At 30.6% G+C, this 13,445-nt stretch overlaps 2 protein-coding genes across 5 annotated transcripts in view; one reads left to right on the top strand and one right to left on the bottom strand.

Moving 5' to 3' along the window:
• LOC134836030 (cytochrome c oxidase subunit 6A2, mitochondrial) overlaps positions 1–13,445 on the top strand; it is a 351,497-nt gene that overhangs the window by 103,479 nt on the left and 234,573 nt on the right. The gene's annotated exons all lie outside the window — the stretch shown is intronic.
• Positions 1–13,445, bottom strand: part of LOC134836020 (transcription factor Sox-5) — a 107,553-nt gene that overhangs the window by 20,527 nt on the left and 73,581 nt on the right. For 3 of the 4 annotated variants that reach the window (XM_063851136.1, XM_063851140.1, XM_063851139.1), the window contains 3 exons: positions 7,792–8,152; positions 7,168–7,733; positions 3,803–3,938 (listed from right to left, as the gene is read on the bottom strand). In XM_063851136.1, the coding sequence (XP_063707206.1) occupies positions 3,803–3,938; positions 7,168–7,733; positions 7,792–8,152 (1,063 nt within the window). Of the gene's footprint in view, positions 1–3,802; positions 3,939–7,167; positions 7,734–7,791; positions 8,153–11,700; positions 11,748–13,445 lie in introns of those variants that run through there. The other variant, XM_063851137.1, reaches the window with a different exon arrangement.

Raw genomic sequence — 13,445 nt, 5'->3', positions numbered from 1 at the left:
TAATCTCAATTGGGTCCCATGTAATTTCATACTTAGGGTCAAATAAGGTTTAAGACCCCTAAAAATGATATCTTAGATGGACCTTCAGAATGACCTCTAGAATTAATTTTGGCAATTAAGCTTAATTTTAAGACCCCTAGTTGTTAGTTTTGATCAAATTTTTAGGTTAAGACCTCTAGATATTTTTGTTTAGGGTCAAAGTTCAAATATAAAGACCTCTAGTTTCTAGATATAATTTGAAATTTAGATTTAAGACCCCTAAAAATAATTCTTTGACTCAAAAATTGATCTAAAACCTCAAAAAAATCCTTTTACACTAAAAACTCGATTAAAGACCCCTAACAACGCCCTCTATTGTTAAAAATTTCCTCCTTGAAATTACTTTCTTGAAAAACAAACAAGATAACTTGATTAATTTAAAACATTTAACTTTTTCAACTACAATGTTTCCTTTTTATACACCTTTTAATCATCAGTTACTGCCAATCAAATGTTATATCTAACGAAGAAATTATTTGTATATAAATAATAAAAATTACCACAATGTCAATTAACTACCTTTTCATCCATGAATATACCAAGCAAGAGGTAACAAAAAGCTACACACAACTTAATTGAATGCGGTAATAAAAATAAAAGCAGGCTCAAAGGTGTTTCTTGTGAAATGTGCATACGAACTTTTATGTTCTCTCTCGTATTAAAATAGAAAATCGCGTCATAAAATGTAAAATTTTATAAAATAAAATTACTTTTAATAATAACCTATTTTAAAGATAATAAAATCTGCGCATTTTTATGGGTTATTAATGGTAATTGTTGTGGATTTCTTTATTATTTAATGAGTTAATTGAAAAAAAAAAATTATTTTGTCATTAGAAACATTTTTAGGCTAAGGTCGGATTTTTTAAAAAAATCCCTTTTTTTTAGCTAAAAATTTATATTCCAATTAATCCAAACCAAGCAAAAATTAAATCCCGGAGGAAATCTTCAATCGTTGACAGGAGTTGATTCCTTTCATAAACGTCACTAAAGATCATCATCAGTCACACGCAATCCACGCTTCGTTTCCTTTCCTTTAAGACACATCCACGCAAGTGTTTGTGTTAGAGCAGAAGGAAAAAAAAAGTCAAAGTATGGAGAAACAAGACAATTAAGACAAACTTTTAATAAAAATATACGATGTGCGTGTAAAATTTTAACATGTCTATAAATTTTGTTTATGTCTTAATCCATCAATCAATCTTTCCATCTCTCTCTTTCTTCCGCTGCTTAGTCGGACTATGGATGGATGGCTTTGCATATGAAAGCACGTGTCGCCGAAATTTTTTTTTTTACCTTTTTGGCAAAGCTAGTAATAAATTTTCGATTGACTACATAAAGCTCTTGAAATGACAATGACTGTCAACTGTTGCTTTTTTCCTGTCTTTCATGCACGCACTCGAGATTTTTTTCCGCTCTCCTCGTCTTTTGTCTTGTCTTGTCCATTGTCGGTATTTTTGTTGTTGTTTTTTTTAACTTTTTTTTTTTAAAACATTTAATAACACCACACTACACTTGTCAGATTAAAACAAAAAACAACAACAACAACGATGATGATGATGGGTGTGTGTTGATTCGTTCTAAATTCACAATTATTTTTACAAAGTTGATTCGAAAAAAAAACGATTTAATTGAAAAATAATAATTACTTAAAAAAAACTTAAAATGACATAAAAAAGAAAGGATGCGGTTTCTTAAACGAAATAAAAAATATGAAGAATCGAATCATAATTTTTTTGGCAGAAATTAAACAATTTGCGATCTTGACACATGTTTGGAGCATAACAATAATCGGATTATGTGAAAGTACCAAAGGGCTTTTTGTTGCTTTCTACTTTTTATATTTCTCGTCGTCGTCAGCCATAATCCGATTCGCCTTTCAAAAAAAATGTTTATAAAGGATATCTTTTCATCTCTTTTGCTTCATTTTTTCAGCGTAAAAGCACGCAAGAAAGAGGTTAAAATGTGTGAAATTAATTCTTAATCATGTCAAACAATGGTGACCGAAAACGGATTAAAATTGAATGAAATGAAAGAAAGTCTTTTTTTTCTTATATTAACACGTGGATAAAAACAAAACACTGAGGAGAGAGAAAGAAGAAAAAAAAAATGACAAGTGCGTAATATTGTTCGTAAATCGGATGGAGGGTAAATGACCTCAAATCGTTCATGATCTAATTTTTGTTTCACCTTTTGAGACAGGTTTTTCGCCACTTGTCACTTGATTTTATTATTAAGACTTATTTAGGTAGTTGCTATTGTTTGTTGTCTTATTTTTTGGACATGTGCAAAATATTTTATAATCGCCTGTCATGTCACAGAAAAAAAGTACGAGGGCAAGAAACAAGAGGATTAGTCGTTAAAACATTTTTTGTGCTCTTGTTTTGTTTTTTTTTTTGACTCCCACAAGAAATAATTACAAGACGACTATTTGAGATATTTTAATTGTTTTAAGCTGAGTTGCTTGAAATAATTGAAAGAAATTCAATTGGTGAGGAATAAATTTTTGAATTTACTGAAGGCGAAATAAAGACTTTGAAATACCTATCATCATTTGAAAATGGTTCGATTTAAAAAGAGGAAAGATAATTTAGAAGAAATAAGATGATCTTGAATTCAGGTAAAGAGTTGAGTTAATATAGAAAAAAATCCTTCTTTCGAATGAAATGACCTGAACTTCTCAACGGACCATATTAACCCTTTAACGGACTATTTTAACACCTCAGGAGTTAATTTAACCCTTTAAGTAAATTTTCTAACCCCACTTAATGGAATTAATTTGAATCAATAAGAGGTTAATTTGATTCCTTTTGGAATTTGACATCCACAGACCAAAAAACCAACCTCTTCAAGAAGTCTGTGGATGACAAATTTCAAAAGGGATCAAATTAACCTCTTAATAAGTCCAATTAAAGGACTTAAAAAATTCACTAACTTTTGAGGGGTTGAACTGGTCCTTTAAAAGGTTAATATGGGTCGTTGAGAGGTTAATGTATTTTCAGTGACACAAAGTCGTTAAAGGAATTGATAAGACATGAAGGCAAGCAATTCCCCATTAATATTTACATTGAAAACGTCGAGCTATCACGAATTTTCCTATAATCAACATATTTCGAATGCTTAAAGACAGCAAACCACACACATGATGCACTTAGATACCTCGAAGAGCAAAGGACTTTATGCTCACTAGCAAGGGATTTTATACTGGAGGATTTGTGACCCGTAGTTTTTTTTCCATAGAGCTCTGGATCCGTTGATTAGCTTGATATAAAAGAATAAAATTTTGTTTTTGATAGTTTCTCAATGTAAATTGGCTCCAAAATATTCGAAAATAAATTTAAATCCCATTGGTGGATTAACTGCAGCCTTATACCCCGAGCATTCTGTAGAACAAAATTCTTTAAAATAGGCCCAAAAATGGTTTAAAATTGTTGAAAAAGGTTCAATAGCCTTAGGCTCCATTGCCAGTTAAACCGCTACTGTTAAATCCTCCTGAATTAATACAATACATTCTAATCAATCCACTGATACAAAATTCAGCTCGATTTACTTGATTTGTTAATGACGGAAAATTTTGCTCAAACGTCCGATAAATTCATTTCCTGTGCATTTATATTTCCTTATACATTCGTTCATTTCAAATTCACAACGAAAATGCATTTTAATTGAATTTGCATCGATGATGATGATGGTTCATTTTTCGCAAAAACGAGAGACAGAAGATTGTAATAATCGGTAATAAAATAAGCAATAATTTACTCACCCTTTCCGATTGTCCGACCAAATGATCTCGCACCATCTGCAACTGGAATATCATCTCACTCAATTTTCTTTCTTTTTCCTGTAGACTTCCTGGATAGTTAAGTACTTGCAACGGTGTGTCGATGTTATTGTCGATGCTGCAAAAAAAAAACAGAGAAGATTTTGCGTTTTAATTTTTTGTCTCGTCACTAGGCTCGTGCAACTACAATTTAATCAAGCGAACACGTGTAATTGGATTTATTTGAATATTCATTTCGATTAGAGTTTGAATAAACAAATAACTTTTTTTTTGTGATGATTTTGCAACATTTTACGCGAAATGGAGTTAAATGGGTCAAGTTCACGCTATTCACAATTGTTATCATCGAATTTTGCGTTTATTTATTTGAATACGTTCGTCGTTGTCGTCTCACGGCTTATCGCTAATTGTTCCTGGGTTATTGCAACTTTATGACGATGATTGAATAATAATTTTTGTGCGACTTTTCATTATCACGAGAAGAATGCGGTAATCTATACAAAAGTCGTTCGGGTGATGTAAGGAAAGGTCGAAAAGTCGTTGACGCTACAATGTCTTCTTTGACAAATTTTTCAAAAATAAAAAAAGAGCTCTTGAAAAATATTTACATATCATTAAGAAGTATCAGAATTAGCTCCAAAGACACCGACCAAGTATTTGCCAGACAAACAAATCGATAAACAATTACAGGTATTCTCCTTCTCCTCTTTCTCTCTATTGTAATAATTGTAATCTTTGTAATGCAAGGCAAATAAACAGTAACACAAGTAGCACAGACTTGCAGCAGCAACAGGTTGTTGGACTTGCATTGTAATTTCTTGAATAAATAACTATAACACGCCGATTATAGAGTCGATTGTCTGATTGTTGTTTGCATAAAAGTAAATCTCGGGGAGTTTGAACAATTGTAGCTAGTCATAAAGTAAGTTGATGTGAGGTATTTTAAGGCATTTTCAAGATTTTTTTTTGCTTCTGGATTTGTTTTTTAAAGAACGCGCTTTCGTTGACGGAAGATATTATGTTTAAAAGTTATTTGTGTAATTATTAAACATAACACATTTCTGTGACTAACTGGTGAAGTACAGTAATTTACAGTGTGTTTCATTAAACTTTAACATTTTTAGAATAAATTTTTATTTTTTTTAAGGCGTCATCCATTAATGGGGTCGGAAGTTTAGGGGGGACAGTTTAATAAGCAAATATAAAAAAAAATTGATTAAAAAAAACAAAAAGGATTGAAGATTACAAAAAAAAAATCACAAATTAAAGAAAACATTTTTTTATTCAAAAATTTTGTGAAAAAATTGCCCGAAAACATTTATTTTTTTTAGTGACGAGTTTTCGTCAAATTATCTTGTAGCGTTAAATTTCATTTTCCATGTGTCTTCCTGGCAATCTCGAGAGAAATATGCTTTAAGAGTAGTGTTAAACAATGCAGTTTTGGACGTATCCATGAAATTAGGATTATGGATCATTGCACATAAGCGACACCAATACTGTCTACTATCAAAAAATTCTCCGGTTCCGCGCCACTTAAAGTACGAGTTATACAAGTTGTCATCCCGATCGAGAAGCTGTAAATATGCACCCAGATTGGCTACAGACTCGAAATCGTCGACATGAACGAAGGATCGTTCTGGCAAAAGATTTCGACATTCCTCGGGACGAGCTCCCATCACGATTGGCAAAACTTTAAGACGGAATGTTTTGAAAGTTTTTTCGGAAATGTAATCGCCACAATTTTGATTTTCGAAAGCCAAGTAGAATTTGTAGTCAGTTTCGAGCATTTTTTCACACGCATCGCCTCTTGGACAAGTTAGATTTTGATCACTGCATTTTCCGTAGATATCGACAGGTAAATATTTTCGCAATTCTTTGGCAATTTCCATTCGTTTGTTGTAGGGTTTGCAATTCGAGACAAACCATGCGATTTTCTTCGTTTTTCCTGCTGCGAAATTCTCCGTTTGCTCCAGTTGTCTTACTTGATCGTCGTAGTACAACCATTTTCCGTACGGATATCGAATGTCGCTATCCTGTCTATATGTTGATATCCATTCAAAGTCTCCGTCCAAAAGATAAGAAAATTGTTCTTTTACATAGAACGGAGCTTCAAGCTCGTAAAATAAACGTATTTGACGAGGATGACCTTTTGGCGTGGATTTGTGATCGTAGTATATTACAAGATCCGCAGTAGAACTGTCGTTGTTATCTATTTTGCACGTAAAAACGGGACAAGATTCGAACCTCTCTGTTCCACTGACATAAAATCCGTCCCAGTAACGCGACCCAAGCAAACTGATCTTCTTGTACTTTTCAATAGGAAGCTCTTTGGCATACTCCTCATAATTGGGCGGCCTATACAAAAGCTGATTTACTATCCGATCGCTTGTTGGATCTTCTTTTGGAAAAAGTGGCAAATTAGTGAGATTTACGTCTTTAGTCAAATCCTTCCTCTGATTGAAATAATACAATTTTAGAGTTTTAACTTCGGAACTTTTCACATTTTTCTCATCTTTGGGTGGTTGAATTTGTATTTCTTGGTGGGTATTTGTATTTTCTTTATTAACAGTAACATACAAAAATGCCAAAAGAATTAATACAAAAAATGAATAAAACAATTTTTTTCTCCAAAATTGTAATTTGAACGCGTTTGAATATTTCATTAAAGCACAAAGGTTCTCAGATTTTTTTTCGGTGGTCCACATTTGTGATGTTTTTAACGCGTAAATTCAGAAGCAACTGAAGCTTCAATTGACAATTTTTTTGACTTGTTTTTAGAAAATATGTTTATTGTTTATGTCTGAAGATAAACAATTATTAAAAGAGACTCACTGTTTGTCATTTTAAACAAAATAATTTTTAAAATTTGTCTTCAAAAAGTTGACTTTTAGATTAAGTAAAAAGCCTATTAAGTCAAAATATTTTTTTACTTTTACTCAAGTCAATGATTAAGCATTAAAAAGTAAAAGGTCAAAAGTAAACAAGTAGACTTTTTTTAAAAAGCACTAAAAATCACAAAAATGACACAAAATTTAACAAAAAAGGTGATTTTATATAGATTTGCACCTTCCTTCGTGGTCCACTGACTTTGGATCCGCCCTTAAAATGTTTTTTCGACATAATTTTAAATATTTGTCATTTACAATTTTACAAGTACTCCTCATCACTTTTTTTTACAATTTCATACACCTCAAAGAGAAAAAGTCGATTTTTCTTCGAAATCGAGTTTGAAGTTGACAGTAAAATGTGAAGTTTTGTGAATTTTTAGAAAATTAATTCAAATTAGGTATTTTAGACCAAATAGAACGCCCTGTACAAATAGAAAAAAAAGAAAGAAAAGCACTTACCTATTCAACGGTGACGCCTGTCTTTTGTTATCTTTTCCATGTCGTATCGTGCTATCCCGCATTTTTGTAGTTAAACGTTTCAGCACATCGTCCATCGTCCGTTTCGGTGCTGGACTAATATTATTATTGTTGTTGTTGTTGTAACTACTATTTAAATTTAAACTATCTCTATTATCTTTAGTATTATTGCCACCACTATTATTATTCTGTTCGTTACTACTGTTCAGCAGCAACGACGCAGCACTGTAATCTTGCTTGAGTTTGTTAAGTACAGCTGTAGGGGATAGCGCAGCTGGGGGAGCTGCAAGTGGCATTGCAACGTGATGCGACGACGATGCCTGATGACGCTCGTTCGGCGAATGACTCGGGCTCGGGCTGCCACTGTTGCTATGATGATTACTATGGTTGACTACTAAATTATTGCTAATTTCGCTATTATTACTACTATTGTTGTTGTTGTTGTAGTTTCTGTTATTATTGTTGGCGGTGGCTTTCAAGGGCGGCGATTCGCGCATCGTGTGGTGTGATGGCGGCGAATTATTCATCAACGGATAGTTTAAGAGGTACTGAAAATTTATTTATTAAAAAAAAATTTTTTTTTTTTTCAGGAAAATTTAAACTTACATTGTACGGTAACGCATCAACGCCAATTTTCTGTCGCTTCATCGGTGCTTCGTTATCACTTCCGTTTCCCCTGTCACTTTCACTCCTCGAATTTTCGCGCAATTTGCGTCGTCGCTGGTCGTCGTTGGGCGTTGCTGTTTGGGCACGTACCATTTCCGCGTCACTAACGGGCGACGAGCTGCGATAACTGTCCAGATCGGGTTCCGATCCGCAATTTTCCGAATTGATTGACGGAGAATTGCTGCACGGCAGCGAATCGTGTGCTGCTGTGGAATTTGTTGTGTTATTTGCAGGACCACCAGTCGCTACACCGCCGTCCAGTAACTTATTGGGAGGCGATTTGCGCTTTGATGACATTGTCCTGTGGAAGAAAAAAAAAAGAAACTGTGAGTAAATGAGTTTTTTTGCGCTCGAACGATTCCCATGAATTTGAATAACAATAACTTGAAACATTAATCTTTTGCACAAACTCATCTTGAGATGTTCCAAAGTTATGCAACAATTTCTTGTTTCGCTAAACGCAATGCATCTCAACAATGTTGAACAATAAATATAAGACAAAAATCCATTTAACATTGCATGCGCTTCATGTTTGTATGAGCATTTTGTCCATGCATACTTTGTAAAAATTGTAAAAAGTTATCATCAAAAGTGAGAGCAATATTAGTCGATTTTGATTTTGAACTACGTAAAACTTAAAATTTGAGCCCAGTGCACATTTCAAAATGTCTACGGAGTTCATTTCGTACTTTTGCCCCAGTATGCATTCTTAATTTACTCCCCAATAGACATTTTTCTGATTTTCCTAATAGACAAAGAGTAAAAATTTACCTCTAAGCCTATTTTAAATTTTATCCCAATGCACATTTTGAAATTTCTTCCTATTTATCATTTTAAGTTGGTTATCCAAAACATAGTTTATTTAGCACTTCAAAGATATTTTAATAATTTTGACTTTTTGACCCATTTTAAATTTTGTAATTTTTAAGCGGGCTTATCCCAGTTGACATTTTAAAATGTCTGTCTTTGAAATACTTGAAATTTATGAACAAGAAAATAATTTAAATTTCACTTCAAAACAAAAAATATATTTTCGACCCATTTTACATTTGAAAATTTCATCTCAGTTTAAATTGTAAGCTTTTTGCCCCAATGCACATTTTAAAAATTTTGCAGATTCAATATTTAAATTTTAAAACTCAAAAAATTATTTAAAACTTCCTTTGAAGCTAATTTATGGTTTTTGACCCATTAAAAATTTTGGAATTTTATCCCAGTGAGAATTTAAAATTTTTACCCCAATGCACATTCTAAAAATTTTTCAGACATCAAATCTTGTCAAATTTCGTTTTTTGTTTCACAAAATGCTTCAAAGAAAATAATAATATTTTCTGGTCATCATCAAGAGTATTTCAAGATGCGCACAAAATGAAAAAAAAAAAGATGAAGTGTGCACAGAAAATTTGCAATTCTTTAGTTCTTTCTTTATTATTATTATTAAATTTATGCACACATTGTTGTTGTTGCTGTTTGGCAAGACAATTACTTTTCTGTTTTGTGTTTCGTAATTTGCTTGCTTTGTTATTGTCTAGGCAGAAAGGCAGCAAGCAAGCAGGCAATCAGGCAGGTCTCTCCGTTAAGAACGCGCAAGAGAAAGATGATAAACACAATGCCTTGTAATTGTTTTAATTATAGGCATGATGATGGAATGGTAAACATGCGTTTAAAGAGATTTAACGAAATTTGTGAATGAGCGACTGGCAGCATCGAATGACATCGAAAAGCGCGATTTTTTGCTAGCTCGAGGAAGGGAATGAGCAAAAATCGTTTAAAAATCCATCCTTCCTTCATAATCTGCTCAAGAGATCAAGACAATGCACAAAAGGTTCCAAAGGGGGGGCAGTGAACAATATCAATCATTATTTCAATGCAAGCGTTTCTCTTGAATGATTTGCAATGATGCTTACATGGGTACACTCTTCTTGTTACTCGCAAAATGAATTGTTCTCATTAATGACCACTTTTGTTTCTCTTGTTTGTTAACTCTTTTTTTTTTTGTAGTTAACATGAAAGTAATGTCTGGTTTCTGTAAATATATTATTTATCATTGTTGTTTTCTTTCTTTTGTGTTTTGCTCACTCGCAACTTTTGTGATGAATTCCAGATATTTTGTTATTTTTGTAATCGCAATGAATTTTAATGAAAACTTTTTTTTTCGATTTCATTGTTTTATTTTGTTGTTAAGTTGCTTTTTATTGAATTATTACACTGTTGCAAATTGAAAATTCGAAAATTTTCAAAAATTTTATTATAAAAAAAACTTTAATAAATCTGAAAAAATTCTAATTAAATTAAAATTTTACAAAAAAATTAAATTATTTGAAAAAATTTTGAAATCCTATATATTTTCGAAATTTGTCAAAATTTTTTGAAATTAAATTAAGAATTTTCGAAATTTTATATTTTTTTTCGAAAATAAACGAAAATTTGAAAATTCTGAATTCAAAAAATTAATTAAATATTTTTTAAATAAGTAGGAAAGCTTTAAATCGGGTTCGAATTTTAAAAAAAAAACTCAAAGCTCTTTTTAAAAATTTCGTAAAATTTTGAAAAAAAATTTTGTTAATTTCGAAAAATTTTAATTAAATTTCGAAAAAAAGTGGAAAAATTTTAAATAATTTTAAAACTTCATAATTCTGAAATAAAATTCGAAGTTTTAAAATTTTCAAAAATTTTTCAACTTTTTTTCGAAATTTAATTAATTATAATTTTTCGAAACTTGATTAAAATTTTTCGAAATTAACCAATTTTTTTTTCGAAATTTCAACTTTTAATTTTTTTTAAGAAAAAATCGAAATTTCACGAAATTTTATTTTTCATTAATCAAGTTAGAATAAGTTAGAAATCAATTTTTTTTTTCGAAATTTAACAAGAAAAAATCGGAAAAATCTTTAAATTATTTTATTTTTAATTCGAAAATAATTTAAAAACTCTCAACCATTTTTTATTTATGGAAAAAAATTCAAATAGAAAATTAAAAGTTTTCGAAATTCTTATAATTTTTGTTTTCGAAAATCAATGTTTTCTACTTTTTAGTACTTCACAATTATTTTTACTAATTTTTATTTTCAAAACAAAAAAGAAAGGAAGCATAAAATGCGTCTCTTAATATTTTTTTTGTCATACAAGATCATCGATCAGGTCAATGACAATCGTTAGACAATACATTATCAAAAGTCATAACAATTAAACTTTTTTAATCGTGTTCTGACCTACTTTTTGGACGTCATACTGTTTACGGAAACGGTCCAAAATAGAAAATTTTTGATTATTATGCTTCGCCTTTATTCCGTTCGCAATTCTTGATAAGCAATTATGCCAATTTTTTATGCAAGAGCACAAATCTCGGAATTATGATGCGCGGTTATTTCTCGCGGCTGCAAACATTTCTATTATAACTGTCAGGAAAAAAATTTACATTTCCCTCCAGAGACAACCCGAAGAGGTGAATTCGTCTGCAGTTATTTATTTGTCTAGTAATCGCGCAAATACTCTCGAATAATAATAATAAAATGACTAATAGTTCATAATTACATCTGAAACGCAACGTACAGGTGCTTGAAAAATCGGTCACGAAGGAATCATGACAAATCGCTTTCAATAATCACACGAGAGTCGAGAGAGAGTGCTAAAAATGTGCTTGTGGCTAAATCGTGACCGTATTAAGTAATATCTGTATTTTTGCGAGGAAAAATGTGTAGAACACTCGAATGGCACAAGGAATTTGCTGCGTAATCAATTATTGGCATTTATCGGCGTGAGACAATTTTTTTTTCGGTGGAATTTGCGGAAAAAAGTGACTTTGTCGATTTTAATTAGAAGTGAAAGAAAATTAGTTTCGGATGTTACCATTCAATCGACTCCACCTCCATTTCCGTTCGCACAAAGCTCGCTAAATGCGCGGCTCGAAAAACAATAATCAAACACATTAAATGGCGTAGCAACGCACACTTAACGAGGCATAATCACGACGTCGTTGTCTATTTCGCATGGCTAAATGAAATGAAAAACTAATCCAAATGTGTGTGTGATGAAGAGATAACCGAGAGATTATCACATCACAAAATAATAATTTTGCGAAATAGTAATTGAAAGAGTTGATTAAAATGTATGCAAAGTGCAACTTTCTTGCATACTACGACTCACATGGCAAGTGTCGTGTAAGTGAAGCCCCTCTTTTTATGTATAACTAAATTGCTCGATTATCCTGTCTGCGGTGTGAAAAGTTGACGTTTCGCTTGAAATTTAATTAAATTAATTTTTTTTTTTTGAATTTTAAAAATTATCAGATTTTAACGAATAAAATTTTTAAATTTTTTCATAAAATCATGCATTTTTAAAATTGATTTTTTTCTTTCAGAAGTAAATTTTTAAACCAATTTAAAAAAAAATATTTTTTTTGAAAATTTTCTCATTTCTGTACTCCTCATGCCATATAAATAAATTTAAATTCTTTTGGAATTCTTTTAAACTGTGAGCTTTCAAAAAATTTCTTTGATCTACAAAATTTCAATTTTTCACAATTTCGAACTCCTCATTTGAATTGAGACAAAATGAAAATTTTATTAATAATCATAAAGGTAACTATGGATTTCAATTAGAATTTCTGTTAAAAATCAATTTGACCAATTTTCGTTCTTTTTAAGTTATTTTGTAAGAACTACAATTAAAATTTCACATTTTTGTACTCCTCATGTTACAAAAACAGACGAAAAATTGATGAGAGCCTAATAAAAATTTCATCAATTTTTGATTTTCATAATCCTTGAGTCAAAAACCCTTTTTGGCTTCGATAAAATAATCATTAAGGTACGAAAACATCATTTTTTTTCAAATTTTCTCAATTTCGTACTCCTCATTTCAAAATTCAATTAAAAAATGTTAGTTTTTCACATTTTTGTACTCCTCAATACAAGTTTTGAATTTAATTAATTTAATTATTTTTTTACGTTTTTAATTTAGGGATTTTTTAGTGAGTAAATATTGACGATAAATACGATTCCCAATAATTTTTATTGCATGAGGAGTACAAAAATGTCAAAAAATTATCATATTTCAATTAAATTTACTTTTGAGGAGTACAAAGCTGTAAACAACTTTTTGATTTTATTTTTAAATGATCTTTTAATTTTTAATTTCTGAATTTTTTAGTGGGTTTAAAACAATTTATTTAATTTTTAATAAAAAATTTAAAAATATTTAAAAATTTTTAGTAAAAATTTCAGTCAATTTGCCTGAAGATGATGTCGACGTCGCAAAAAATTAAATAAATTGTTTAAACCCACTAAAAAGTCCCAAAATTAAAAGGTCACTTAAAAATAAAATCAAAAATTTTACATTTTTGTACTCCTCAAAACCAAATTTAATTGAAAAATGATAATTTTTCACATTTTTGTACTCCTCATGCTATAAAAATTATTAAAAATCGTATTTATCGTCAATATTTTTCAATTGCGAAATGCTAATTTTCCACAAACGCTCAACACATTCAAACATTTTTCCATTATTATTCCTTCATTGCGCATTTCATTTTCTCGGCAAAGGAAATTAAACTATAAATTTAATTAAATGTTGTTAAGCATACTATTTTATTT

This window comes from Culicoides brevitarsis, chromosome 3 (genome assembly GCF_036172545.1).
Source record: "Culicoides brevitarsis isolate CSIRO-B50_1 chromosome 3, AGI_CSIRO_Cbre_v1, whole genome shotgun sequence".
NCBI lineage: Eukaryota > Metazoa > Arthropoda > Insecta > Diptera > Ceratopogonidae > Culicoides > Culicoides brevitarsis.
Note: the sequence above shows the minus strand (reverse complement) of the source record. Positions and strands in the feature narration are given on the sequence as shown.